At 38.9% G+C, this 27,378-nt stretch overlaps 2 protein-coding genes across 2 annotated transcripts in view; one reads left to right on the top strand and one right to left on the bottom strand.

Annotated features, from left to right (window-relative positions):
* Window positions 1–27,378, top strand: part of LOC122631751 (zinc finger protein 525-like) — a 46,967-nt gene that overhangs the window by 4,505 nt on the left and 15,084 nt on the right. The gene's annotated exons all lie outside the window — the stretch shown is intronic.
* Window positions 5,799–6,912, bottom strand: LOC122631753 (mitochondrial pyruvate carrier 1-like). The gene is made up of 3 exons (XM_043817815.1): window positions 6,822–6,912; window positions 6,369–6,469; window positions 5,799–6,168 (listed from the first exon to the last, which is right to left on the bottom strand). Exons 1-3 carry the CDS (start codon window positions 6,878–6,880, stop codon window positions 6,005–6,007), a joined length of 324 nt encoding a protein of 107 aa, XP_043673750.1. The 5' UTR covers window positions 6,881–6,912; the 3' UTR covers window positions 5,799–6,004.

The following is a 27,378-nucleotide window of genomic DNA, read 5'->3' as shown; positions in this document are numbered from 1 at the left end:
AGAGGAAGAGGACGGTGAGCGGATAGGGGGTGCAAGGGGGTGTGCAGCGCTCGTGACACAGAGTGATTGATCGTCGCCTCGCGACACCCCCGTCTTACTTCTAGAGTGGATAAAGGGGTGGAAAAAGGAGTGGAAACCCTTTCACGCTTTCACGGATCAGTCACAGGATCACGTTCTCGACCCAACCTTCTCGTTTCCTCGGCCTCCAAGCTCGACTCCTTTCGTACAAGGCACATGCATCACCCTGTGTCCTACCGACGACTTTCTTCCCTCCCTTTGCAACTTCCCTTTTCGTTTCTCATGAGATCGCATCTTCAAGATTGAGAGTAAGTAATCCTTCCAATATAATATTCATTTTATCGAGATAATCTTCTTAAGATTCCTTAAATAATTAAATAATCATTAACTTATGAGTTATTTCGTATTAAACAAAGAGTAGATTGGAAAATTTCTAGAAATTCATTCTATTTTCTCGTTCGTTTACGCGGCGCATGTTTCTCCGGAAGCCGGAGCAGAGACGACGGCGTCTCATACATCAGACACCTAATTCTTCCTTTCGCTCGAGTGTAACTCTTATATCTTATCCATTTAGAAGTTCCATTTTGCTGCTTTCAGCCGGCCGACTGGGCTGTCGCTATTAAAACCGACGAGCCATATCGTCGTGTCATTGATAGCCTTTACTACTCCTTCTCTCTCTCTCTCTCTCTCTCTCTCTCTCTCTCTCTCTCTCTCTCTCTCTCTCTCTCTCTTTACGTTTGAAGCTAACGAGCGAAAAGGGTTTCGATGAACGTCGATAAAGCCGAAAGCAACGTCAAGGAAATCGTTTTCTTGCGTTCCAAATAAAACATTTTCTATCGTTCTCAATGCGTTAAAGTTCTAAGATCGATTTACGAAATCGATATCGACGTGATCGATATTCTAATAAAAAAGAATATCAAAGTTTGGCCGGCCATTCGATTTGTGGGATATAATAAGTGGGATCGTAATAGAAAGAATAGCTTTTAGTCGAATGACGGTTCCGTCGAATCAGGCATGAAGAGGCACACGGATACATAAGACGAAATTGGATATTGCTGTTAAATATTTGAAAAAGCTTCGATCCGCAGGATTTCGTTGATATCCTATGGGAATACTCGGTTCGACTTTTTCTGCAATTTTTCTCATTGACCCTTTTCGATTTTGAGCGGACAATTAGTAAAAGAGCTTCTTTTTTTTCTTTTTTTTAATTTCACTATTTGTCGTAAGAAAGACGAAACGACTATGTAACCCTCACTTTTCATACTTGCCGTTTGCGATACGAACGATAAAGCGTACGCCGCGATCGTGCCAGAGAAATTACGTGCGCACCTCGTTTGTGTAACGTGGCTGCATATAAATAATCGATAAAACCTTTAATGGCCGGAGGCGATACCGAAACGTTCGCTCCTCTTTCGACCTCTTGCTCTCCTAGTACTATATTTAATGTTATAGCGTTGCCGATAATTTAATAAAATATATTATCCGAGATAGATTGCAAAACATTTATATATATATATATACGTGTGTATGTATGTATGTATGTATGTATGTATGTATGTATGTATGTATGTATGTATGTATGTATGTATGTATGTATGTACGTATATGTATGTGTGTACGTATGTATATGTATGTGTGTATGCACGTAATATTATACACACATATATATATATATATATATATATATATTGCATGCACGTAATATTATATATATTTTTTTTCATTATAGTACAGATATTCATTTTTATATTGAGAATAAATTTTATTTCAAACAATTCGATAATTCTATATAAGAAAATCGAAAATTTATGACTAAAGCTTCCATGTTTGCGACGCGAAGAACGAGTATAGGCATTGGTCGAAGAAAATTTAAAATTGAACATCCTGCAGAATGTAAGGACCAACGTTCTTATGACGGTCTCCATTTTGACTCTGATCGGGAGAATGTGTTTTTTCCGCGCCCTCGAATACGTCACATGAATAAAAAATATCCTTCAAAGTTGCCAACCCCAATCTCCAAACCTACCGGACCCACCCCTTATCTCGAGCAATCGTAGAAAGGTAGTTTCAAGTTTTAAGGATTTGAGAAATCGAAAAGGTCTGTCTCGAAGTTTTACATGAAGATTTAGACCATTCTCAAAACGTTGTAAGAACAAAAAAAAATTCAAATTAAAAGACGATTCAAAGAGAAATCGATTAGATTCGATGTTCCCAGATCGAAAAGTTGAAAACGTCGATTCCGGCCAACAGCATCGATAGCTTCTTCTCATGGAAGCTAACCCTAATATATTGGATCGAGTTTACGGAGGGATGGAGTCACGTTGCGCCAAGAGAGAGAATGAGAGAGAAAGAGGGAGGGAGAGAGAGAGAGAGAGAGAGAGAGAAGGTGGATGGATGCTTTGCAGGAAGGGGCTTGCTCGAAGCGTTACGGGTCATAAACCATCGTCGCTCTCTGAAATCGGTCTTCTAGCTCGCGCTTGCGCTCGCTTACGAAACGCGCGCGTATTTTCCGCGGCGTCTTCTTCCGCTTTCTCACTCTCTGGGGTTTCGAGTCGTTTCGATGGCACTTGTTTACCACTTTCCGCCCACTTTTAAAGTAATAGAATCTCGAGTCCGCCAAGTGAGTCATCCTAGTTATTACATAATTCGATATTTTTTTCTTATTTCGAATTTTCAACCAACGAACGAGTTTCCTGATTTGACCAAAAATAAAAGAAAAAAAAAGCAAAGAAAAAAAAGAGAGAGAGAGAAAACACGCAATGCCGGAAAGTATTTAAGGGGATGACACGCTAGATCGCAACCCTTATGATTTTTTAACGCGAGCCGTTTTCAGGAGCTTATGGTGTACCATTCGTCTCGGGTACCGTGTTATTTTAGAGGGCTGACTCGAGAACTTTTTTTTTATGAATCCACCAGGAATAACTGTTTCCTATAGCGTTCAACTTTCGAGTATGTATCTTACGTTGTTATCCCGACGTTGTAATACTTTGCCTCCTGATCGAATTCTCTTGGAAAATGTGTTTTCTACGCAGGATAGAATTTTCGCAAAATGTTTTATCTCGTTTGACCGAGCCGTCGAATGGAAAAATAAACGGCTTGCCTTTCTGTTTGATTTCGACAACTGGAAGACATTTTTTTTCCTTTATACGTTTCTACGAAAGATCGAAAACTAATTTTTGGGGTGAATCGTATGACTTTTATCAAAATTACATTCGTCGGAAAGTTTCGGGAGTCGTAGCTATTCGTCAAGATCCTTTGTTTGGTCTCAACGAGTGAATGATTCATAAAACTGTAGGATAGGTTCTTTCGAAGGTTTCCATAAAGAAAGAAGACGAAAAATGGGCGACACTCCCATGGGATGATAAACCATATTTTTATAAAACGAAAAGAAATGATTTTCTCCTATAGTAACAGCTGTTACATCTTAAAATTCTTAAGTCGATTAAAAAAAATGTTCACGGTTGACGAACACACGATAACAAGGTATAAGTACGGAACGGAAAACCCTTCTTGATAAATATCGCATTTGCCCGATAAGACTTGTTCGCGAACGTGCTCGCAGTGCGAAAATACCAAAGATGAATCGTCATATTCTCGAATTCTAGGCCTCGTGTTTAGCCCATATTTCTACAATTTTCGTAAGGAATCGCGTAAAGAAATTTAGGCTTTTCGCTTTTCTTTTCTTTTTTTTTCACGGCAGATAAGAAATTCGTCGAATTTTCTGATGTCCCAGGATGCTCTCGAGACTGTCTCGGTCTAATGTATGTCTTGTATAGAGCGAGGGTTGCGTTTGATTCATTTCACCCTTGGGGGTGTCCACCTCTTACGTCGGGGTAGATTCGCCACGCGTATCACCAAGGATTCTTTTTTTTTCGAGTCGAACGCATTTTGCTCGTGGTAGCGCGAATCTACCCTGGAAGACTTTACACGGTTGTTATAAGCTAACGCACTTCATTTAAAGATCGTCGAGCGACGAAAAGCGACTCGAGAAAAAAGGGAGGAGGGTTTATTTTCTTTTTTTTTTTATCTCTCCCTTACATTCTTGTCCTCGTTTTTTCACGGACCAACTTCGTGTAAGTAAATATATATATATATGTATATATATACACATACACACGCATATGTATCGAGTAAGCAAGGGAGAACTTTACAATCGGAGGGTTGCGTCTTTTTCACGCTCGACGTGACTCGCGGCTTCTCGCGTGGTTTTCGTTCGATTGAGTTATTCGCTTGACGAGTACGGGCGCCCTTGCTTTTTAAAAACGTTTTCCCTTCGATAAGGCCCGAAGTAAAAGAAAATAGACAGTGTCTTCGTAAAGGAAAAACGATCCTCGTAGCGAGAAAAGAATCAAATCGCTTATCGATTCGTCGATGGACGTATCAATAAGCAAAGGTGGATTACACTTTGTCAGTTTAACGCGAAAGAAAGACCGTCCCTTTCGACGGGCCTCTTCTTCGAGATGGAAGCAAGCAAGGAACGAAAGATCGCGTTCAAGATCGTGGCCGATCGATGGATCCTTCCGTCGTTGGTTCGTCCTTTCAATTCCAGCCGATTTGGTTCGATCTGTGACGACGAGGAGTCGGCCTCTGTAACGGGGAAAGGAGAGTCCTGCCTTCGCCGGGCATGTGGCAAATTGCTGAACGTTCTGCGTTCTGGAGGGGACTCGAAAGAGTAGGAGTAACAGGAGCAAGAGAAGGAAGAGGAGGAGGAGGAGAAGATGGAGGAGAAGGAGGAAGAGAAGGAGGAGGAGGAGGAGGAGGAGGAGGACGACGACGACGACGACGAGAGAGAGAGAGAGAGAGAGAGAGAGAGAGAGAGAGAGAGAGAGAGTTGCAACGCGAAGATGTGGAAGGAAGAGGCGGCGAGTAATCTGTGATTCAAAGAGAGCGATCCATCTTGCAACATGCCAGGATTCAATCGTCGGCATTTGTTTGTGAAATCAGTCCCGAAGGAATCCTCCCTCTTTCAACGTTCTCGTCTCCTTCTTCGCCTTCCCCAGTCTCGATTCTCTCGATCCGACGATATCAGAATTTTCTTCAAAAATACCAAAATACCAATAGGAGGGATGACGTGTCGCGTATATTATTCTAGTTGGACAAATGCAAAGAAGTACGAAGGCGAGAAACAGGAGAGGGAGTAACGCATGATCGAAGCCCAAGAAGGGCTAATAAGGGCATATATATTTATTCGGAAAGGCGGGGGTGGATTTTATGTTCCTTTCCCTTTTCTCTACCCGACGAGTGTGAGAGAGAGAGAGAGAGAGAGAGAGAGAGAGAGAAGGAAAGCCGTTGGCTTAGCATTTGGAAAAAGCAGGGATAGATTCGTGCGTCTGATCCGTGCCAGATCCCATAAAATGACCCCGAGCACGATCCATACGATCGAGTAGCCCTCCTCGAGGCGGCAGTATCGCAAGAGAGGCCACCCTAGCAAAATTATTGCTCTCCTTACATATTCCTACGTAGCGTAGCGGAATTGGGGCCACCGGCGAATAAACTCGTGCCCTTTTCGATTCGATTGGAAAAAGGAGAAACCGAACGAGCAGGGTGTACGAGCTACGAAAAAAAGAAAACACGAACGTACTACAAGTTCTAGCTCTCTCTCTTTCTCTCTCTCTCTCTCTCTCTCCTTCTCCTTCCATCTTCTTTTCTCTCTCTTTATACGCTCTATGTCTCCTCTGTTCGACATACCGTTCAACCAGAGTGGATACTCTACTCTATGCTTTCCTTTCGTTTCTTTTTCTTTTTTTAATTTATTTATTCTTTTTTTTTTTATTTCCTTTATTTCTTTCTTCTTTCCACGAACTTGTCCGTGAGCATTCGTCTTTGTCGATACGTTTGGATTTTCTCTTTTATCCTTTCGTACCATTCTATGAATTTCTATTTTCGTATAATGAAAGTACGCGTATAATTGATCGGTCGAACTAATTCAATTTTCATAATAAAAGTATCGTTGTATTTTCATTCCTTTTTCTACGATCGGATAATATCATTCTCCTTCCTCTGGCTTTGTACCATAACGATATTTGAGATACCGACATCCTTGTGTTAATTGAGCCGCTGCATTTACACTATGGCATGCGAAAAGTAACATGTTCCTTGGTTGTACTCTCATGGCAAATCTCATGAACGTCAGCGAATATAACGTTAGTGCTGAAAAATATAATGCAAGAGTAAAAATATTGTTGGAAAATGAAAGAGTAATTGTTTTTTTCTTTTCTTTCATTCTCTCATCCTCGTTACTTTCTCTCTTCGTCATTTTTAGAAACGCGATCGTTATCCGAACTTGTCCGTTGCGATTATTACGAGAACCGAGAGAATTCTTCGAAATGAGAGCTAGGGTTCGAACTTACCCAAAGTCATCTTGCCGCTAATGATCCTCGGATGCTTTCGCGTGTCTGCTATAGTTGCTATAGGTATCATCCAGTTGAATACCGGTCCCCAGAAGTGTGTACTTAAAGAGTGGTTCGATAATAAAAATCGAGGAAACGATAAATGCAACGTTGCTAAACTAGCACGAACTCGTTCGCATCGTTTTTACGAAATCTATAGACACTTTGATTTTTAGCACGAAAACACGCAAACCAAGAATATCGTTCTCTGTTGATAATCGACCATGCGATCTGACATAATGAAAACTTTCCACGAGAATGCATTTAATTCACGTTCACGGCCACGTGAATTAAATCCTTCTTTAAGTGACTACGCAAACAATATGATAAGTATATACATATAACGTATTATTTCAATCGTTCTCGTTTCATTTAAGGTTATAATAATTAAAGTCTCGAAGGATATATAATTACCTCATAAAATAATCTCTATTCTCTTTGCTGAACAAAGATTTATATTTTTTACTGGCCATGACGAAGTGGAATATAGCAAGTTGCCGCAGGAACTTGGGTTTCTTACAATTATATGTGACTGGTAATAGTAAGATCATTTAAAAAATTAGAATCGATGAATCTCTCATGTACGATTACTCTTGACAATTGAATATCTGATATTTTGTAAAAATAATCAAAATAATTTCTTATTAAAAAATAATGAAAATGGTTTAATACGTTTTGAAACTCAATGCATCGCTATAAATCGCACTGAAGTGTTGAAATGCGAAGTAAGACGATACAAAACTTCGATATTATCAATTCAAGTAATCAATAATAATTTATCGAAACATACAAAAATTCATCGCGGACCTTATCTACGAATGTTGCTTCATAACAGAAGAAGAAGAAAAAAAAAAGATAATAGCCTTGATAACGATAAAACTTGTGCGATATTAAAGCGATAAGTATATAAAAGAAACAAAACGTACTTTTCTTCGAGAGTGAAACATTGTAAATGAAAGGATGCTTCGAACGCTACTGCGTTATTGCCAGAAAACTATTATCTCGAGTGCGAGATCTTTTACTAAGATGTTTACTAAACTAGCTTGACGAGAGATAACGTGTTGCAATAAATATCTTTATCAGAGTTATAGCCCTATTTTTATGAATTTAATAATCAGAAAGAGAGAGAGAAAGAGAGAGAGGGAGAGAGAGAATATGAATTTATTTTTCTACTATTACGATTCTACCATTACGATTAACACCAATTTTTTCAACTATTTTTTTTTCTATTTTTTTTCTACAATTTTTCTACTATTTTTTTCTACTATTTTTACATACCACTTTTGTATTAATTAATACGCCTTGATCGAGAAATATTCGAAGTATTATATAATCTTACATATTTCATCAAAAATTCAATTCTGATATACCTTATGAATGACCTTTGCTAGGATCATAACGGATTTGTAAATCGTCTTTTTCACGCATTATTTATCGTTCGATTGATCGCTCAGCTTTTATTTATTTTTTCTATTTTTTGTTTCTTCTTTTTTTCCTTCTTTTCTTCTTTTTTTCCTTTTTCTTTTTATCGACATGCGTTTCTATACGTTCGTTGGATTCACGCAAACTTCTTTCCCCTATTCCCTTATAATAAATGCACAGGTTATTATTTCGCGCGTATAATATTGATGGCGTTATGAATGTTGCATGGAGGGGTACGTGTCGTCCTGAGCATAGCTCGCAGGGGGTGGAAACCAGCTAGAACGTTGGAAGGAAGAAGAAGAGATACCAGTACGAAAACGCATGCGCCAATGCAGGAATGGTATTATTGATCTCGAAAGGGGCGGTCTACGGAACCCTCCGAACTTCAACGACGTGTCCACCCGGTCCTAGCACCCCTGTACTATGATTTTTAGAGTACGATGGACGATTCAAATATTCGACGACTCTTCGCGCCTAACAAACCATCATTATTTTCTAAGATCATTTCTATAACGATTTGTGATTACTGTACCGATCGTAACGAGCATTTTTATACACAATGAACATATATTTTTCTATACTTAGTTATCTTATATTGTATCATATTATTCAAATATCTATACGTATATTTATCTTTCAATTTTCTCATATAAATATGATATTTCTCTTTGAGTATCCTCACATAATAAATTACTTTAGAAATTACGTTAAAGTTTGATTATATTATCTTATCTTGGAATATTTTTTCCCTCTTGTTTTTACACGAGCACCGAGAGCGCAAGAACTCTTGACAAAGCAATAAGAGAAGAAGTTAGTAAGCGCCTTAAGTGGCCGCACCTGCGTCTTCTACATCCCCTGCATATGCACATTCACGCATGTACCATCAACACGAGAATTTCACTCCCACCAAAAGAAAAACTTTATTCAGAGATCTTTCTGACCAGCATACCTCCTACTCAATGGTATTATCATTACTTTGTTTTTCCACGTAATATGAATGCCGATACTTTTCCTTATTTGACGATCATATTTTATACGAGTTAAGAATAAGTATCGTTTCTGATTATTTTTCTGCGAAAATATTAATTTTCTAACAAAAGATGATTATTCGTTCCTTTTTTTCGATAACTATTAAAAACTTATCTTTTTTTTTTCTTCGTGATCATGCTTCAATTTTCTAATTTTAATTTCCTGACAGAAAATTATTGATATTTTTTTTGACAAATATTAAAAACTTATCTTTCTTTTTTCTCCATGATCACTGATTTATATGTACATCATCTCTTCCTTTCTTTTTGTTTTTCTTTTTTTTTTTTTGTTTTCATTCTCATCGATATTAGAACAACCCCAAATGGGTCATGTCAATTCGAATAAAATATCAAACGATCCATGTGTGAATTTTTTTCAAATCTTAGAAATGTGCCCTTTTTATCTCTCTTTTTCTTTCTCGTTAGACATTAAAATCGAATAAAGTATTTACATACGTGCGCGATAAAATTGAGCTTTTAGGGATTCGTAAGAGAATTTGTTATATTCTTTTTGGCGCTAGCCATTTTATTTATTTTCTTTTATCTCGTCACCAAGCTAATGTAAATCGGGCTCATTGTGCGGCATCCTTTCTCTCGTTATTTATGCACTCGCCTTCGGAGTAATTGTTCCATCGAAGGGACGTCCTTCACAGAAGGAAGAGTTTCCCTTGATGTGTACCGCCAACTAACGCAGTGCCCTCACCGAATCCCTTTCCATCACCATGTTCACTCTTTTTTCTTTTTCTATTTTTTTCTTTTCTTCCTTCCTTCCTTTCTTTCTTTCTTTTTCCATGCCAAGAATTCTAATTACAATTTCGGATTAACGATCAATATCTTCTCGTTCGTAGATTCTAAGAATTATTACAAGTATAAAATAAACGAATTTTTTTTTTTTTTTTTTTTATTAAGAGCAGTGAGAGTACCGTTAGCATAGTTAATTGACTAGATGTATCATTGAACGAGATTGGAATCAAATTTCCATTTACACGCACTTATCGGTATTCTACGCGTTTATGCAGGCGTTCTTAATTACTCCCGTACTTAGCAGCGAAACGGACTTAATGAGCGAACGTAATGTGTGGGTAATTGCTAATCGAATTTCGACTCGAAGAACGGGAGAGAGAGAGAGAGAGAGAGAGAGAGAGAGAGAGAGAGAGAGAGAGAGAGAGAACCGGAACCGTCCTCTTTGTTCGCCTTACTGCCATGTAACTTTCGTACTGTATTCTGGTAATGCTTTTAATTACTCGAAACCGATTCGAACGTACGACAGTATCATGGATGTTGTCCTCTGTCAATTTGATTTACAATCTCCAAATTATTTAATGAACGAAATACACATAAAAAAAAGGAAAAGAAAAACAAAAAGAAAGAAAAAAATTAGAAAAAAAGAAAAGACAAGACAAAAAGAATTCGACTATCAGTTAACTCCGTGCATCATACATCAATGTCACTTAAAGTCAGACTAATTTCTCTTAACGATTTCTCTCGCTAAAAGATATCACTACGTACGATGAAATTTCTGTCGAGAATTAAACGTTCTTATTTATTTTGTTTTATTTTATTTTATTATGCTTTTTTTTTTTCTTCTTCTTCTAACGACGTTCTTTGCCGTTATCACGATACTACAGCGTTGCGTTGCGTTAAATATGTCGAGGCAGAAGCGTGGGCGTATCGACGAACGAAGTGCCACGTGCAATCTCCGAAAAGCGCAATATAGGGAAGAGAGTTATGAGGGCTACCCGTGAATGCGAGCCATTATTCCGCGCCATAAAGCGATTTCCACGCGTGCGCACAGAATTATGTTTTTACTATTTAGCATTGCCCAGGATATCTAACGGCCGACAGAATTCTTCTTTTCGATCGATACTGAATGAAAAAGGAAGATATCGATGCTTGATGTTAAGAAAATTCTATTGAAAATCCTATAAAAGAAAAATAACAAATATATATATATATATATGATATATGTATGTATATATATATATATGTATGTATATAAATTAATACGTAAATACAAATAATAAACGTTATAATAAATTATACAATATTTAAATATAATATATGATATCGAATCGTAAAATTGATATACACATTATCGTTATTGTTTGTTTCTAATATTTATAAACTCTCGAAACCTTTCTCCCGCGCGCTGCATTTTCTTCTTTTTCTCTTCTCTCCCATCGTCCTAACTTTCTCGAATGTAATCACAATATGTATGAGAAGGCAGAAGACAGAAATCCGTCGAGATACGAAGCTCACCTAGCACTCAGTTCTCTCATTGGAATTGCAACTAGTCCCGATTTCAGGGCGAACTACATACATTATTCCACGCCCACCGACGGTATAATTTTACGCAAAAGCTTAACTTACTTGTGTGAGATTTTTCTTCCTATTTACACCCTCGCAATAACGTAAGGCTATAGAAGACCAACGATCGTTCTATAAAATGATAATGACGTTTGAAAGAATGGTGTTTCTAAGAATAGAAAAAAAAAGAAAATTGGGTAAATTCGAAATCTTTCTTTCTCGTTCTTTATCTCTCTCTCTCTCTCTCTCTTTCTCTTTCTTTTTCTCTTCGTATAAATATGGAGCGCGGACAAAAGCTTCTGGGTAAATCTGTCTAGGCAGGACGAATAATATCCGTCGTATTTTCCTTAGCTTCGCTGAATTATTATACGATTCATGTTTCGAATTGACTTACAAAATACAAAAGCGGAAGGAGAGGAATGTTATTGTACGGTGGCGGGGATCAACATGGGTACGAAGCAAAGGAGATACAGGAATGAGCTCCGTTATACCTTCAAGGTGAAAGCATATATTTTTATACACAAACATTTCATTACTTTTGTCGAAATTATCGATTCAAATTTAGACATTTATTATGCAAAGTGTCGAAGTGTAAATGAATGAAAAATAAATGTCTTGCTGTTACTCTTCAAATTTTTCAAAACGTAGATCGTTTAGGAATTCAATATCTTGAGATTAAGGAAGTATAATATTATCGGTCGAAAAAGCTAAGTAATTCGATTCCGGTATTTTGGCGATTCTGCTCGAAGCAATTTGTTCGGTAAGACGAGACATAAGAGGGTCGTTTTTTTTCGCAATTAAATACATCCAAATGTTTCCTACTGAAATCCGTAGAAAAATTTAGATAATTCAGGAAAAATCAAAGGATATCATCTGCTCTTACTAGAGGGTACTAATAATCGACCTTGAACATATCTTCCGGTGAGTCGAAAGGGAAAAGGTAACAATGAGTAGTAAGTAAAAGAAAAAAAGGAAAGAAAGAAAGAAAGAAAGAAAGAAAGAAAGAAAGGAAGGAAGGAAGGAAGGAAGAAAAAAAGAAAAAAGGAAGAAGGTCCTCAGTTTCATACGGTCGAACGATCAGAAGGAATACCTATGTGTTAGGTAACACACGCGGAGAGATTCGTCGATTCTCCTGTCCGGCTGATCGGCTTGCCGACTTTCGAGAAGACAGAGAGAGAGAGAGAGAGAGAGAGAGAGAGAGAGAGAGAGAGAGAGACAAAGCTGGAACCAATAAAAATGCCCAACATTCTCCGTTTCTAACGGCTCACAGGAGGCTCACGGAAGGCTCACAGAGCTCAGCACGCGTCCTCTTTCCCTCTTGCACCTCCATATCCTTCTCCTCTTTCTTCTTTTACTGCTCCTCCGTTCTCTTTCCTTTTCGATCGTGCGCGACTTCTCCTATCTTTCCATTCGTTGCCTCTTCCTTGTCTCTTCTCGAAGCCCATCAAAGACTAACCAAATATTTGGCGAGGTCTTCGGTGACCCTTCCAAAGGAGAAAACGGAATGGAAGGAGTACGTGGAAGAAGAGGGGAGGGGAGGGGAAGGGGCAAGTCCATCGCTTTAAACGTTACTGTTTGACCTTCCGAGAACACGGGGATCGAATGGAAACTCTCTTTTGTATCAAGTTTGGATTGCGTCGCGATGAGATCGAGTTAGGAAATGACTCTTTCCTTCTCTTTCCCTATATCTATATATATATATATCTCTCTCTCTTTCTTTTTCTTTCTCTCTTGCTTTTTTCTATGTCCTTCTTTGAAAATTGTTTAATTCTTTAAATTGACCTTTCTAGAGGATCAAAGTCCTTCTCTTTCTTTTTTCTGAGGGGAGATATTGGGAGAGAGATAGCGGACGAGACGACGAGATAAGGATGCTTTACGGATGACAGTAACAACAACAACAACAACAACAACAAGAAAAAAAGCAGAGTTTTTATTTACGTCAGATGTACCATGTCGAAGCGATAAGTCATTTTGTAAAACCAGGAACAGAGATGGAAAGAGAAAGAGAAAGAGAACGAGAGAGAGGGAGAGAGCGAGAGAGAGAAAGAGAGGGAAAAAGAGAAAGAGAAAAGAATGATCGAGAGAGGATCAGAAAGACGTAAGAAGAGTCGATTCTTGCTCGAAGCTTTCTCTCTATTTCACTGCTTCTATTCTTCTCCATCGTCGCTTTTCTTCGGAATTCCACGAAGTACGGCCATTGATTGATTCCTCGTTAATTAAAGGAGATCCGTACGAAGTTATACACCTTCGAGCGAACGAGCGAAAAGAGTACTGGGAATCGATCGTCGGACAAGAAAGTCCAGTGATTGGGAAAAAGACGATCGAGATTGTTTCGAGGTAGAACGTGCCGATCGAGATCATCTGCCCTTTTCCTTCTTCTCTCCTCCCTGTTCTCTTTCTCTGTTTCTGTTTCTGTTTCTCTTTCTCTTTCTCTTTCTCTCGTAGATCCTCTTTGCTTGGTCGGAAACGTTCTGCATAAGTCTCGCGGGGATGAATATTCATAGGAGGATCGAGAGCGAGATAAAGAAAGAGCCGATGAGGACGAGACAACGAGAACGACCGCTCTCGAGCTCGACTCTGGAATCCGTCGAGAAAAACTCTCGCGACTTTTGATTTCTTCTCGAAGAAGCGCCATCGGCATCCTGCGCATACGTCGCGAAGAATGCAAGAGAGATGGAGATAGAGATAGATAGAGAGAGGGAGAGAAAGAGAGAGAGAGAGAGAGCGAGATCTGAAAGGAGAGAACATACAATTTTATTAGCAGAACTATAGCGAGAAACGATCATCTTGGAACGTGAAAAAATGAAAAATTTGTCGGTCGAGCTTAGCTCGAATAAATAATTCAAGGAGTATCATTGACATTTTTCTACGCAACCCCTCATTTACACGATTTATCAACGTACATACATTCGAGTTCATAACGAACTCGTTCCTCGAACGATCCCAATGATTACCATTTCTTGCAACATCGAGTCATCGAGATCTCTATCGCTAATCCAACCACGTACTTGTTTGCCGATGTAATTAGGTATAGCGATTTGGCTTCCTCGTTGAATTTAAATGTTAATCGATTTATTTATTAGCACGTAGAACGAACTTATGTCTGGGATTCCGTTGATCGTACGAGGAGAAATGCAAGGATTCGAGTGTATCCTCTTAACGAGCGAATCGGCCTGACCGTGAATACACTAAAAACTATATTTTATCGTGGCGATAATAATTCCACGGAGAGTATGACGAGAGCGGGCTATGAGTTCGCGTCAAAGGCGTGCTTAACATTTCATTGCCGAGCGTGAATCGATGCGAAATGAATATTGTTTTTCTCTTCCCTTTCTTTTTTCTTTTTCTTCTTTTTTTTTTAATTTTATTTCCCGTAATAAAAATAATTACAATTTCGAATTTTGTAAGATCCAAAGTTTGCCTTTACTTATTATTAAGAAAATGTAAAAAACGCGAGATAGCAATCTCTTTTTTGGTTCACGTACATCGATAAAAAGCTTCTTCTCGCGTTTTCGTAGCTCCGATTCGATTCGATTCGATTCGATTCGATTCGATTCGATTCGATTCGATTCGAGGAGCATTCAATTCGCTAACGAGCGACCGTGATTAGACGGGTACTGTTCGAGGGATGGATAACCCTCGCCATTCACCCTCTCATTACGCGCGTGCCCCGGTAATTTCACGGAACAGTCAGTCTAAATTAGCCGAGCAGTTTATACGCCACGACGTTCGAGGCATACCTAGCGAGTTTGAAAAGAAGTCAACTCGAACCTACGAAACTTTTCTTCTTTTCTTTATCTGCTCTTGAGGATTCAAGAAACGTGTCGTGCAAGGAACGAATTTTAATAAGCATTAACTTCGATTATTTGACCTCTCAATACGTTTGTTTGATTCGACAGAGAATTCTGAAAAAGAAAAAGATCAAGATGAGAACAAGATGAGAACAAGATGAGAACAAGATGAGAGAGCAGAAGAATAAGAAGAAGAAAAAGAAGAAGAAGGGAAAGTGTTCGGTAGATTGCTTCTGATAGATAATAAAGAGGGCATTTCCTCCAAGGGATTGTAGCTCGATCGTAACGGTACTACTGACCTCTTCCGATAGATATTAAAAGTCATTTTTCCGAAATAAGAAAATATAACATGTTCGAGGATTAAAAGGAAAATTTCCATTTTTCCTACGTCCGACGTTATCTTCTTCATGATGATATATTTGAGAATTTTCTGGCCGATCGTGGACGCAACGCGTGACTTTTTATCCTCGCAAAGTATCGATAAGTTTAGGAAAAAAGCTCGACTAGAAGTGAAGGGTGACTCGAAACGGTGCTAAAAGCAAAGCGGAGGGCTGGAAGATGTTAGAGGTTGAGGGTCGAAACGCTGGCGAACGCTGATAACGCGCTTGTTATGTCTCGAAAGTCTCGCTTTTGGGATTGGAGGAGGAAAGAGAGAGAGAGAGAGAGAGAGAGAGAGAGAGAGAGAGAGAGAGAGAGAGAGAAGCTAAGAGGGGTAGTTTAATTAAAAGAAACCTTCCGTTTGACGGAGCGAGAAAGCTCGAATTCGCTTTATGTTCGAGTTACAGGCGTCTTTTATGACGAGACTACCCCTAGCTTGTTCTTTCTATCCATCTGCGCTCGCTAGATAGGCCTAAGAACACTCGGCATTATTAAGTAATATGAACTTTTTTTTCTTTTCCTTTTTCCTCCCTTTTCTATCTTCTTTCCTTTTCGTATCCCATCCTTTATGACCTCACTTTTCCCGTAGGATTAACTTTTAAGATTGCGAACTAATTGTAGGACTTATGAAATACCTGATCTATTAAATAATTTTATTATTTTGTATCTCACGATAACGAATTATATATATATATATATATATATATATATATATACATTATATATTTATATTATATAGATATGTATATACATAGATATATTATATACGTACATTATATACATATGTACGTACATACATATACATCTTAACGTGACGAGCGCTTAAACAGAAGTATAGCTTCGACCTTTCCTTTACTGTAAGTATTTACAAAGAAATGTTTACAAATACTTAACTTTGCTCGTTCTACAAAGGACGTGACCGAAAGTGTGTACTTACATACATGTGTATCGATAGGTTGTACGTTTATCTATTATATTCTAAGAAAAATTTTCTAACAAAATAAAATATAATATTAATTTATTATCCTCTTGTGTCTTTCCAATAAAAAGAAGAGAGAGAGAGAGAGAGAGAGAGAGAGAGACAGAGAGAGATATAAGACAAGCAGCATTTCTCTTGAAAAGAAAGAGGCTCGTGTAGACCCCGCAAATCATCCCTAAATCGAGAAAGTTTGCCGACGCGTAGCTTCTCCCACTGTTGTAGTTTCGTGCCTCGTGAATGCGTCTTCTTTTCGCGTCTACACGTGCTCTCACTCGTATACGTATTAACCTACATATACTTTCGCCAATGCTCGTCATGTGTTCTGAATAAACGACGCGAACTCTTGTGCCGTGGCACGATCAAACTGCGAGGAAAGATTGCGAAACTCGCGAGGGAAGTCTCGTGAACATAATTTTTCTATTGTTTGCGCTGACCAGTAACCATTACGAATTCCGGAAGAAACACTGGCTAGCGGATATCGTATGACGAGGTCCTATATATGTATGTATATATGTATATATATATATGTATTATATATACAAACATACGTATATACGTATGAGAAATTATTACCAAGAGAATTTATAGTCCTCGGTTAACACTAAATTATACTTCTTTTTTAGTCAATCTCTTAAATTCTTAGAGACTTATAGAACGCTTACAGATAGATTACAAAATGATCCGTTTCGCAGGCCATTAAACGAGCGGCTTTTAAAATGTTACTCGCGATAAAAATCACCCTAGCGTAACGTACGCCCTTGCTCGATTAGCATAAAGGGTTAGAATGGATTACCTCGTGCGTGCTACAACAACATGCTTTATGAGCCTTGAAGCGCGTGTAACAGGTAGACGAACAGGTGATTTTAACGTGTAACGTAATAATGGTTTACCTGAGTGACCCTAGGGGTTTTCCTTTCCCCTTGTGTGTGTGTGTGTGTGTGTACGTAAGGTTAGAGAAGAACGAATGTATAATTTCCATTTCGTATTTATATACATATTTAAATCCATACCTTCGTTGTTAACTCGACTAAATAAGTACGTTTCCGTTTATCCTTTGTAATCCACTACGATCGACTGCAAGTGATAACTGTTAAAGAAGAATCATCGATCACCATTCGTCTCTTACATATTTTCTACGAACACGAATTATTATTATATCCTTCGTCCACCGCATACGATTTTTCCCCTCTTGCTGTTCCTCGACTTCCGACGATCGAATCATCGATTGCTAACAACTGCGTTCAATCGTTCGGAATAACGATGACCGCCTTGACTTCGGTAAAAGGAGCTATGTCTACGACTCATTCGGTACTATTTTTATTTTCATATGTCGTGGGAAAAGAAAAATTTATAGGGATTCCTTTCTCATCCTTTTTTTATTATTTTTCTTTTTCTTTTTGTTTATTTTCACTTACGTTTTGATTATTTTCTCACAAAACTCTGTGTTGCATGTTATTAAAAAGAAGGAAAGACATCTTCATTTACGTAAGTTTTAAATAAAAATAATAAATGATTCGATGTGATGCAAGAAAACGAGCAGAATGAAACGAGAAAAAATGTATATATATATATATATATATATATATATATATATATATATATACACACACACACGCGATATCTATATACTTAAGGTTAACGTCGATCGTACGATTTCATTCGCGTAATCCATTCTTAAGTAGCGTCTTCCCTTTTTCCTTTTTATTTTCTTTTTGTTTTTACGAGAGATCCCAACGTTCATTCGCGCTAGTCGTTGAAGATAGGATCCAGCTTTATTATAGATTGACCCCCATACTCGAGCCATACTTTCTTTCGGAGAGTTAGCCCTGCTCCTCGTTCCCTTCATCCATCGAAAGTTGATCACCCCCTTTGCTTTTCGTTGTGCTCGTGAACACTCGCTCATCTCGACACCACACCCCTTGAATCATTTATCTCGATCGTTTGCATCGAACGAGAAACTCCACCATGAACAATCAAATCATTCTTTCTCTCTCTCTTTCTGTCTCACTCTTTCTCTCTCTCTCTCTCTCTCTCTCTCTCTCTCTCTATCTCTCTTATCATTCAAAGTTTACTTTACGATATTCCTCGAGAAGATTGTAAGAAAGAAGAAAAAAAAAAAAAGAAAGAAATAAGCATTCTTGGTGTGACGTTAAGGCAAGAAAAGTAAGGTCGAAGGAGTAAGAAAATGTATCCGAAGAAAGGCGAGGTAGAGTCGAAGACGCGATCGAGGATGGGGTGAGAGGGAAGGGGAGAAACGTCGGCGGATCCGAAAGCTCGCCATCTGCGAGACACGAGGTAGTTGGGTAGCCAACGGAGGAGGACGGAGGGATGGGAGATGGAAAGGGGGAAAGACGACGGAGGGACGACGGAGGTGGTTTCCTTCCCCCGAACGAACTGGTGGGGCTTTCGTGCGGCAATCAATGCCGTTGAATTAACGCCTGGCTGCCCGTTTGCGGGAGAAGTAAGATTAAAAGAAAGAAGAAACGATCGGCGACTAGCTCGTACCGAGCACGCTTCGACTCTCTTCTTTCTCTCTCTTTCTCTTTCTCTCTCTCTCTCTCTCTCTCTCTTTCTTTCTCTCCCTGTTTCTCTCTCTCGTTCTCTTTCTCTCTTTTTCTCTCTCTCTCTTTCTTTCACGATACTCGTAGTGGAACCTTCGGAATGTCTATAACGCCGTTCGAGTTTTTCTTTTATTTTATCGCTTGCTTAACCTTCCGCTTTTGATCGACGCGAACAATATCGTCTTAATGCTCGAAAATACGTGTCTTCCGTAATCCGAAAGTCCAAACGAATGTTGAGAAAAATTATTGAGAAACGTTGAGAAAAAGTTTTACAATTAGAACGAGCTATGTATGATTTGATTTCATAACTTTAATCTGCGACTTTCGATAAATAAATAAGAAAATCATCTCGGTTATCGGTTTGTTCTAAGTTTTATTGTTGCTCCCTTGAAAACTGTCAACTCTTTCGGTTTTATAAGTATTTATCGCGACACGATAGTGTTATGTGTGTTCCATCGAAGAACCGATCGTTCTTCGAAGGTATGTATCATGTAGAGAAACCTTTGCTTTTTACGTCGGACCTCGTGTAGCCGCAAAGTATTGGTTTATCGGCAGCTCCGATGGTAAAACCTCTCGTCGAAACCGCAATGTTTGTCTTGTAACGCGTTCTCCTTCGCGCGATAAATTCCGTCTTTTATCGGAGCCATTGTAATTTGAGAAAAAATTTTAAGTTGCCTCGAAAAAAATCTTTATCCTTTTCTTCCTCATTTCGAATCTCATTGTAGACAAAAGCGTGGACATTAAAATCGAAGGGTCATTTCGATGGAAAAGGTTTTTATAAAAATTGAAAGCAAAAGAAATCGCGTTGGAAAAAAGATAAGTGACAACATCGACGGGTGAACTGCTGTAGCTGCGAAAGTTCGATTAGAAAGAGAGTAGAGATGAAATTGTAGGTAGGTCCTCGTTTTGTTTCATGATATATCGCGTCGAGCTTTATGGCTAACACTTTTCTCCTTACGGATCCACGGCCGTATCATTTTCGAGACATGCTGGAAGCTCGTCTCAATCAGAGTGGGACCAGCTACCACCCACGGTGTGATTGGTGGTAGCAATGGATCATTTTTTAAGTCCCGTTGCCTGCACCCTCTCGATAAGGGGACGCCCTTGCCCTCTCCCATCTCGTAAAAAAAGAATCCTTCTCCCTTACCGATTCGAGGGAGGGACCTTGAATCGACTTTAAAGGATCGACATTGGCCAGCGGGTTGGGTTACGCGTTTTGCATAAGAGAAGCGCATGTGCGAGCCCTTTTATATACCACCGACTATTTTTAGCCCTTCTCTTCTACCCTTTATGATTCTAGCCCTTCCCAATGGATATGTAAATGCGAAGGGCAGTACCACGATTCTACGTTGACCAATCGTGCTCATCCGTTAGACTCGCATCCTTTTTTACTTTTCACTAGAAATTCTTACGTAAAATAATTTATCCGTATATAAAAAGATTTACAAAATCAGATCGAACTTCATTATTTCTATCGTTATAATTATTCTATATGATATAATTTTTATCGACGTATTGCAAATATCAATTTATATTAACATTAGGAAAGCATGACGGACGCAGGAGTCTTTGACGAGGGCTGGGATGATAAAACAATTTTCAACGTGCTATTGGTCGGTGCGCTAGCCTACGTTTTACGTACGGATCGCGCATGTGTACGGACAACCCTTTTTAAGGACTGCCTCCGCCCTTTCCATTTTAAAATTTAAAACGTCATTGTCGTCCTATCTAAAACTTCAATATTACATATTTATTTACATTATTTCAATAAATATTGATTTTACATTCTACCAAAGATAAATCTTAGTACGTTCGTAATATCAACGTGAATTCTTTGACACGACAATGGTTTCGCATGGACGAACCGTTAATTCCACGCTGTTCCTGATTGCCTTTACCACTGTTGCTATAGTTACCATGAGGGAAAGACGGGTAGTATGTGCAGGAGAGTATCGCGAGGATCGTACGGGGGAGTAAACTCTAGGGGTGGTTAATGAAGCCAAATCCGTTTACGATGAATACTATGGGAGTGAGAAAGGAAGGAGAGACGGTTCGTTAGATGGTTTGCATCGACACGAAAATGGGATGTCTCTTTGTTATAAAAACGTTTACTTCGAATTTTCTACGACGTTACGGTGATGTCGAAACAATGTTACGATCTTAAAAGCCTCGATTCTCTCTCTCTCTCTCTCTCTCTCTCTCTCTCTCTCTCCCTCTCTCTGTTTTCTTTCTTTCTCCTTAGAACGTTAAAAGTAGATCTTCGCGTTTACGTTCATCGTGCGAAGAAATCGGCCGAGGAAAAGGTTCGCGTGCTTATACAGGGTGGTTCGTCGATTTCGAAGAACACCAGGGGTGCCGTTGGTAAGCGAAATATCGCGTGCGTACGCACAAGAGGCTTCTTCTCATCGTCGAGGGTTCGTTGTAATCGTGCTGCTGCATAAATAAAATCTTTCGACGGTAAGTATCTGTCATCGGACAAGCGTACAACTTTTTAAATTATTAGTAAAATTTCGTAATGTTTTATTCTTTTTTTTTTTCTTTTTTTCTTTTTAATGAATCGACTATCGATATAAAAAGAAAATCTATCTCGATTGGGGCTCGCGTGAATCAAACGATAAAACTAAAGTGCGATCAGATAAAAATCATGACAGCTTATTTTCCGGTAGTGTCCCATTAATAAACATGAATGGAATAGATTAGCTCGCGTTCTCTTTTCTTTTTCTTTTTTTTATTCCTTTTTTTTACCTCGATTCCATCTTATTCGAGCCTCGCCGCTATCGAATTATTCTTTATTTCCGAGTTGCCGAGTAGACGCTCGTGATACGTCACAGCCGGCGAATATATGAAAATGCGCATACACAGATACAACCAAACATTAGCAACAGCAGGAGGAATTACTAGTAATTTTTATACGGAACGTGCGCCGACGTAGGGTAAAACCTACTCTATTCTACTCTACTCTTCGGTTTTGCTAATTAGGAGGCACCGTCGGTAGTACTAATGAGTGGATGTAAACACGAGTTTGCACCGGTAATTACTACCTCCTTTATTACGCTTATCGTCAATTTCTTATCAATAATCGCGAAATCGTTTGACTTGAAAGAAAAGAAAATATCTTGCCAGTGATACTAAGTGCCGCCCATTTTTAACGATGCTTACCGGATTATTCTTATTACTCTTCCACGAACGTAGAAGGAAAATAACATTTTTGATATTTTTCTTTCAAAGCATTGCCGTATCGTTTTAGGAAAGAATCGCTTAGCAACCTACGACGAAAAAGTCCACAATTTCCGAGGAGACAAAGCGAGATTCGAGATAGAAAATCGGCAAGAAAAATAGCACGACCGCGAGAAGAAAGGCTGCGCGGCGCTGGATAGAGTGTAGAGGTGGAGAGATGTGAGAAAGAGAAAGTGCAAGATGGGAGCTCGCACGTGTACATTAATAGAACATGGTGCTTTTCTTCGCAGGAAACGTGGCAATCGTCTCTCTTTTCGGTTTTAGAAAAGTTACCGGCAAAGTAAGAGCACGGACAACCGCGTCGCGTTCTTCCCACAATTCCAAGTAACTTTGCCGTCTTTCGTCGTACTTCGTTTTTGGCACAAGGAAGATCTATCTTTTTCGTAAGCGTTGCTTCTTCTTCTTCTTCTTCTTCTTCTTCTTCTTCTTCTTCTATAAGATGTTACTCTCGCTAGAAGAAAATATCTTTAAAAAAAGAGATAAGAAAAGTCTCTGGGATATTTGAACGATATTTTTCTAATTATTACTACGAGGAATAAAAGATATATCGTCCGTTCAGATTTCGTAATAGAGACGACTGGAAAGTCAAAATAAAAGTTTCGAGAATAAAGCAATACCTTCGATCTCACTCGTGATCCTCCGTTGATCGTTTTATCGCAAACAGCAATGTGAACGAGTGTACAGTACGTTATCTCGATTGGCCTAAATTCGATCGTGTCTCGAATGTCGGAGTCGCCGGAGACGACGGTTTTTAAATTCGTTGAAAGAGTCGAAAGAGCCGAGTGATCGAGAGAATGAGAGAAGGGAGATATCGATCGATAGTTCGAAGCAAATTCGAAAATTCGAAAATGAAAGGAAAAGGACGCTCGTAATTCAGAGAGCACTGCAACGGAGAACGTTTTTAGGTTGCGTAGTAAGAAGCGAGAAGGAAGGGGGGTGTCTGGATGCTGCCGCATCGATCCGATACATCACGGGGGCATTTACATCCCCCTCTCACCCTCTCTCCTTACCCTTAGATAGCAGCGCGCTCCCTCCCACACGATCTCTCTTTCTCTCTTCATCTCTCTTCGTTTCCATCGAGGGTAGTTTCTCCCGGCACGAACGCTTATGCCGCCACTTTCCTCGAGGCGCTTGCGCGTTGATCGAACCTCCCTTCTCCTTTCTCCCCTTGAGAGCTCCGTGCTCCCAACGGCTTCGAGCTCGTCCCTCTCCTCCGAGATGCAACGGCCATTGTCTACGCGTCAAATCTCAACCCCTCCTCGCGAACGACCCTTCCTGCTTAACCGAGAACGAGCCTGATAACGCCTGAGAACGAGTTCTCTTCTTTCTTTACGCGATTTCTCTTTCGTTTCTTCTTTTTAGAAATAGAATATTAAAGAAAAAAGGAAAAGAAAAACTAAAGAGAAGTATCTTTTTTTTTTGTTGCGAGATTAGAGACCAGTGCTGAGCGACGATACGCTCGACGTCCGTGAAATTGCGACATGGAATCGCTATAAATATTGAAATAATTAATGTTGATACGCATCGGGTATCGCACGCAATGCTTTAAGTTACGCAGCAACTTTTCGCGTTCGCGTTAAATTCCGATCTAAAATTGTTCCTATATTTACAGCATCATCGACCGTGCATGCCTGTGATAAAGTAGCAAGTTTCTTTTTTTTTTTTTTCTTTTATTCGCGTATGATCGTACGGATAAAAATTAAATAAATCCTATGTTCGTTCGAACTACTTCGTTGTTTGTTTTCCTACCTATTACCAATGTTATCGTACGATTTTATGTTCCTTATACTATAATGAAAACAATGAAAATTTGTTTACGAATTATTATGCAGACCAATCGAATATTATTGATTTCTTAATTGAGATTTCAATGGAATTTTTGTTTAAAACTTTGTTTTCTTTCTCCACATCGAGATAATACCGTTAACGTGTCGGCGGTGAGAACGAGAAACCGTCTCCACCTTGTATCGGCTATATGCACGGTGTAAGTATACGGAAGAAAAGATTCGGAACAACCTTTCCATTGTAATAAAGATATGCATCTTCTCGATTTAAGTGCGGTATTATACGGACGCTCGTAAACTATGGAATGGTATACCTATGCGAGTGCATTGTATTTTACTTCTACCTACCTACATATGTATGTAGTATATATTACAATTCGCGAATGCATCCCATTGAACTCGAATACATCATGCCGATCGTTCTATAATTTATCTATCTTTCCGATTTAATTGCGAGCGCTCTATTTACGATTACCAACTACGATGTTAAAACGAGTTAGTTAATAAGTTGTTTTTTTTCTCTCTGTCTCTCTCACTCTCTCTCTCTTTCTCCCTCTCTCTTTCTTTATTTTTCTTTTTTTTTGCAAAGACAGGTTAGTATTCCAGTGGCAGTGATTGGACGACGATCAAGACCACGCCCAGGACGATTCCTTAACCGCGTCCGCATCGAGAAGGCCGAAAAGAAACGACCTGATACTCGAAGACTCGGAAAATGACGGAGAGGAGAATCGGGAGGGGTAGTTCTTTGTCTCGAGGGCTCGGATTCTACAGATAGAGGCTAATTCCCAGCTTCTACCCCTCGAGGAATGTCGAATCCTGCCACTACCGTCTCTCTCTCTCTCTCTCTCTCTCTCTCACTGTCTTTTTCTTTCTTTCTCTTTCCTTCCTTCTTTCCTCTTTTCCTTCCTTCTTTCTTTCTTTCTTTCTTTCTTTCTTTCCTTCTTTCTTTTTCCTTCGTCTTCACTGGGTACTTTGATGTCCCTAATTTGATTGAAGGAATCCAGCGTACGGCTTCTAACCCCGTCCTTATCGATTGCCGTTTTGTTCACCGTTACTGCGCACCTTACGAGTCGAGTGTCCTCCATCGAAGACTAGAAGTCCTCGAAAGATTGTAACCTTTGAAAGGAAGAGGAAAGTTTCCAAATTTTTAGACTTTCTCTTTTTTTCATCTTCTTTATCTCATGCGAAGACATTCTCCGTATGTGTGCGCGCTGGCTTATGCGAGAACGAACGTCGATATCCAATCCGGTGGAACTTTAATTTCCTTCTTTTTTTGCTTGGAGAAGATAGAATGAAAAGGGTGGGGAGGGACTGAGGTAGAGTAAGAGAGGGAACATTATCGGGAAAGTCGATAAAAGGAGTCCGCGAATTTTCTGCAAAACCGGAGAGATTCTGAGCAGTCGACGGCGTATCTTATCGTAAAGGAGACGTCCATGACAGAATCCCGGCGCTGTCGTACCTACAGCTACCTACTAGATACCTGTATTCTGTATCCTCGTCGTTCACGTATCTGGATAGACCGCATCATATTCTTCTCTTTCTCTTCCTTTTTACTCTTCCCTACTCCGCAAAACTCGTCTCCATCGCATCGGTTCGTCGTATCGATGTATCTCTTATACCAGAAACCACGTACACCTACATATCTATATTAGGTACATCCCGCGAAATATCGAATGGCCGTCGTATTCTTTCTTCTTCTTCTTCTTCTTCATTTTCCTTTTCTTCCTGTTACTCTTCTCTGCTTTGCCATCTCGAGAGAAAAAGTATCCACATAACGTTATGGATCTATCAATGATAAGCTCCTTGTTCTTTTTGATTTTGTTCAAAGGAAAATTTATGTAAGAAATTTTCTTAGAAAAATCATTTGATATACGAAGACACGAAGAGACGAAAAGAAAGAGAGAGAGAGAGAGAGAGAGAGAGAGAGAGAGAGAGAGAGAGAGAGAACTGTCTTATAATTAGCATCAATAGTTAAACGATACAACGATTACGATCGATCTCACAGAGAGGATGATTCCTTTTCTTCGTTCGGCCGTTTCTTCGTTACATCCCCTTCGTTCCCCTTCGTTCTCGTTCCTCAATTATCGCGATGATGGCCGTCGTTCTACGATTGCTTTTTACTACGGATTTGAGGCGAATGAAATTGATTTAATTGCTCAATGCTAAAAGATAATCGATCTGGCTTCCTTCCACGATCGACGACTTCCTCTCGGTCATTCTACTCTCTTTTCATAAATAAATGTTTGTACTTCCTCCGTTATCTTTCTCTTTTCTTTTATTCTTTTTTTTATACCAACATTCTGTTAATATGTATGTACATACGTACACGTAAGATTTAGTTTTACGTATAAGTATATATATATATATATATATATATATATATAAATTATAAATAATAGTATGTATGTATACATAATATATATATTATTTGTTAGAACTTTCTAACAATGAGTAATTCGTGAAACTTCTTTACATTGTCTTACTTGCTTAGTCGAATATATACATATTCGAAGGCAACAAATTACTCGTTAAATATTTATCGAGCGCATTTCTGCGGCAGTGGAAACTTTCCTTGCTCCGTTGAATCTAAAGATATGTACTTTTCCAGCTTGGGTATTTAATCGCGTCAAAGGTAACTGGGCCTTGACCGTCCATTTCAATAGACGTTGCTTCCTGCAAAAGAGTTCCAATTGTTTATTTTCCGCTCCGATCTCGATACATTTATTTTGAGATTTACTCGTTTATTATGATACTTAACATCGACCCGTATTCTTTATATCTTAATGACTATATAATTTTTAGAAGATACATTCCGATTAGAAAAAATAATAGTCGTTATGAAACGATTTCACGGATTTATAAAAGAATAGTTGCGTAAAAAGAAAGTCTGATATCTGCTTTTTAAAAAACTAACCAAGAAGCAAAGATTCATTGAGAAATAGTCCACACTTTAAGGTGCATCCTGAAATGCCGATTGAACTTAAAAGAAAAGAGCAGAGCGAATCTTGGCGAAGAGAACGATCATCGAATCTCGCTTTTAGTTCTCCTCTTTATCTTCCCCCGCTAAGATGCTACGAGTTCGATCATAACGGGCAGCTGCGTTGCTTTCGTGTGCGTAGAAATATTCTTCCATTCTTCGTCCTCCACATCGGCAACGTACCTATTACCAGTGTTCGAGCGGTATTAATCTGGCCGAGCTAATTGCATGTCGATTACAGTGATCGTAACGAGCGACGATAAATACTGAAATCAAAGTGAAAACTTTCCGTTCGAAACGTTTTAGATACGTTTCTACCCTTGCTCATATATATATATATATATATATATATATATATATTTATATATATATATCTTTTCAAAAACCAAGTCGTCTATCTCACGCTTATTTACGATATCTTTTTCTCATTTATTCTTATTTCTTCCCACGAACGAAGCAATGCCATTTTTACAATCTCGTTACACACTCGTTTGTAATATTTTATAG

The sequence above is a fragment of the Vespula pensylvanica genome, chromosome 9, assembly GCF_014466175.1.
Source record: "Vespula pensylvanica isolate Volc-1 chromosome 9, ASM1446617v1, whole genome shotgun sequence".
NCBI classification, from domain to species: domain Eukaryota; kingdom Metazoa; phylum Arthropoda; class Insecta; order Hymenoptera; family Vespidae; genus Vespula; species Vespula pensylvanica.
The sequence above is the reverse complement of the archived record's forward strand: the minus strand, read 5'-3'. Positions and strand labels throughout refer to the sequence as shown.

What these genes read in the sequence shown, in the direction of transcription:
- LOC122631753 (XM_043817815.1), bottom strand. Translation starts at nt 6,880, where the DNA reads ATGGCCAGTAAAAAATATAAATCTTTGTTCAGCAAAGAGAATAGAGAT. An exon ending in AATAGAGATTATTTTATGAG is followed by an intron (nt 6,470 to 6,821) that starts GTAATTATATAT and finishes CCACTCTTTAAG; the next exon opens with TACACACTTCTGGGGACCGG. An exon ending in TAGCGGCAAGATGACTTTGG is followed by an intron (nt 6,169 to 6,368) that starts GTAAGTTCGAAC and finishes TATATTTTTCAG; the next exon opens with CACTAACGTTATATTCGCTG.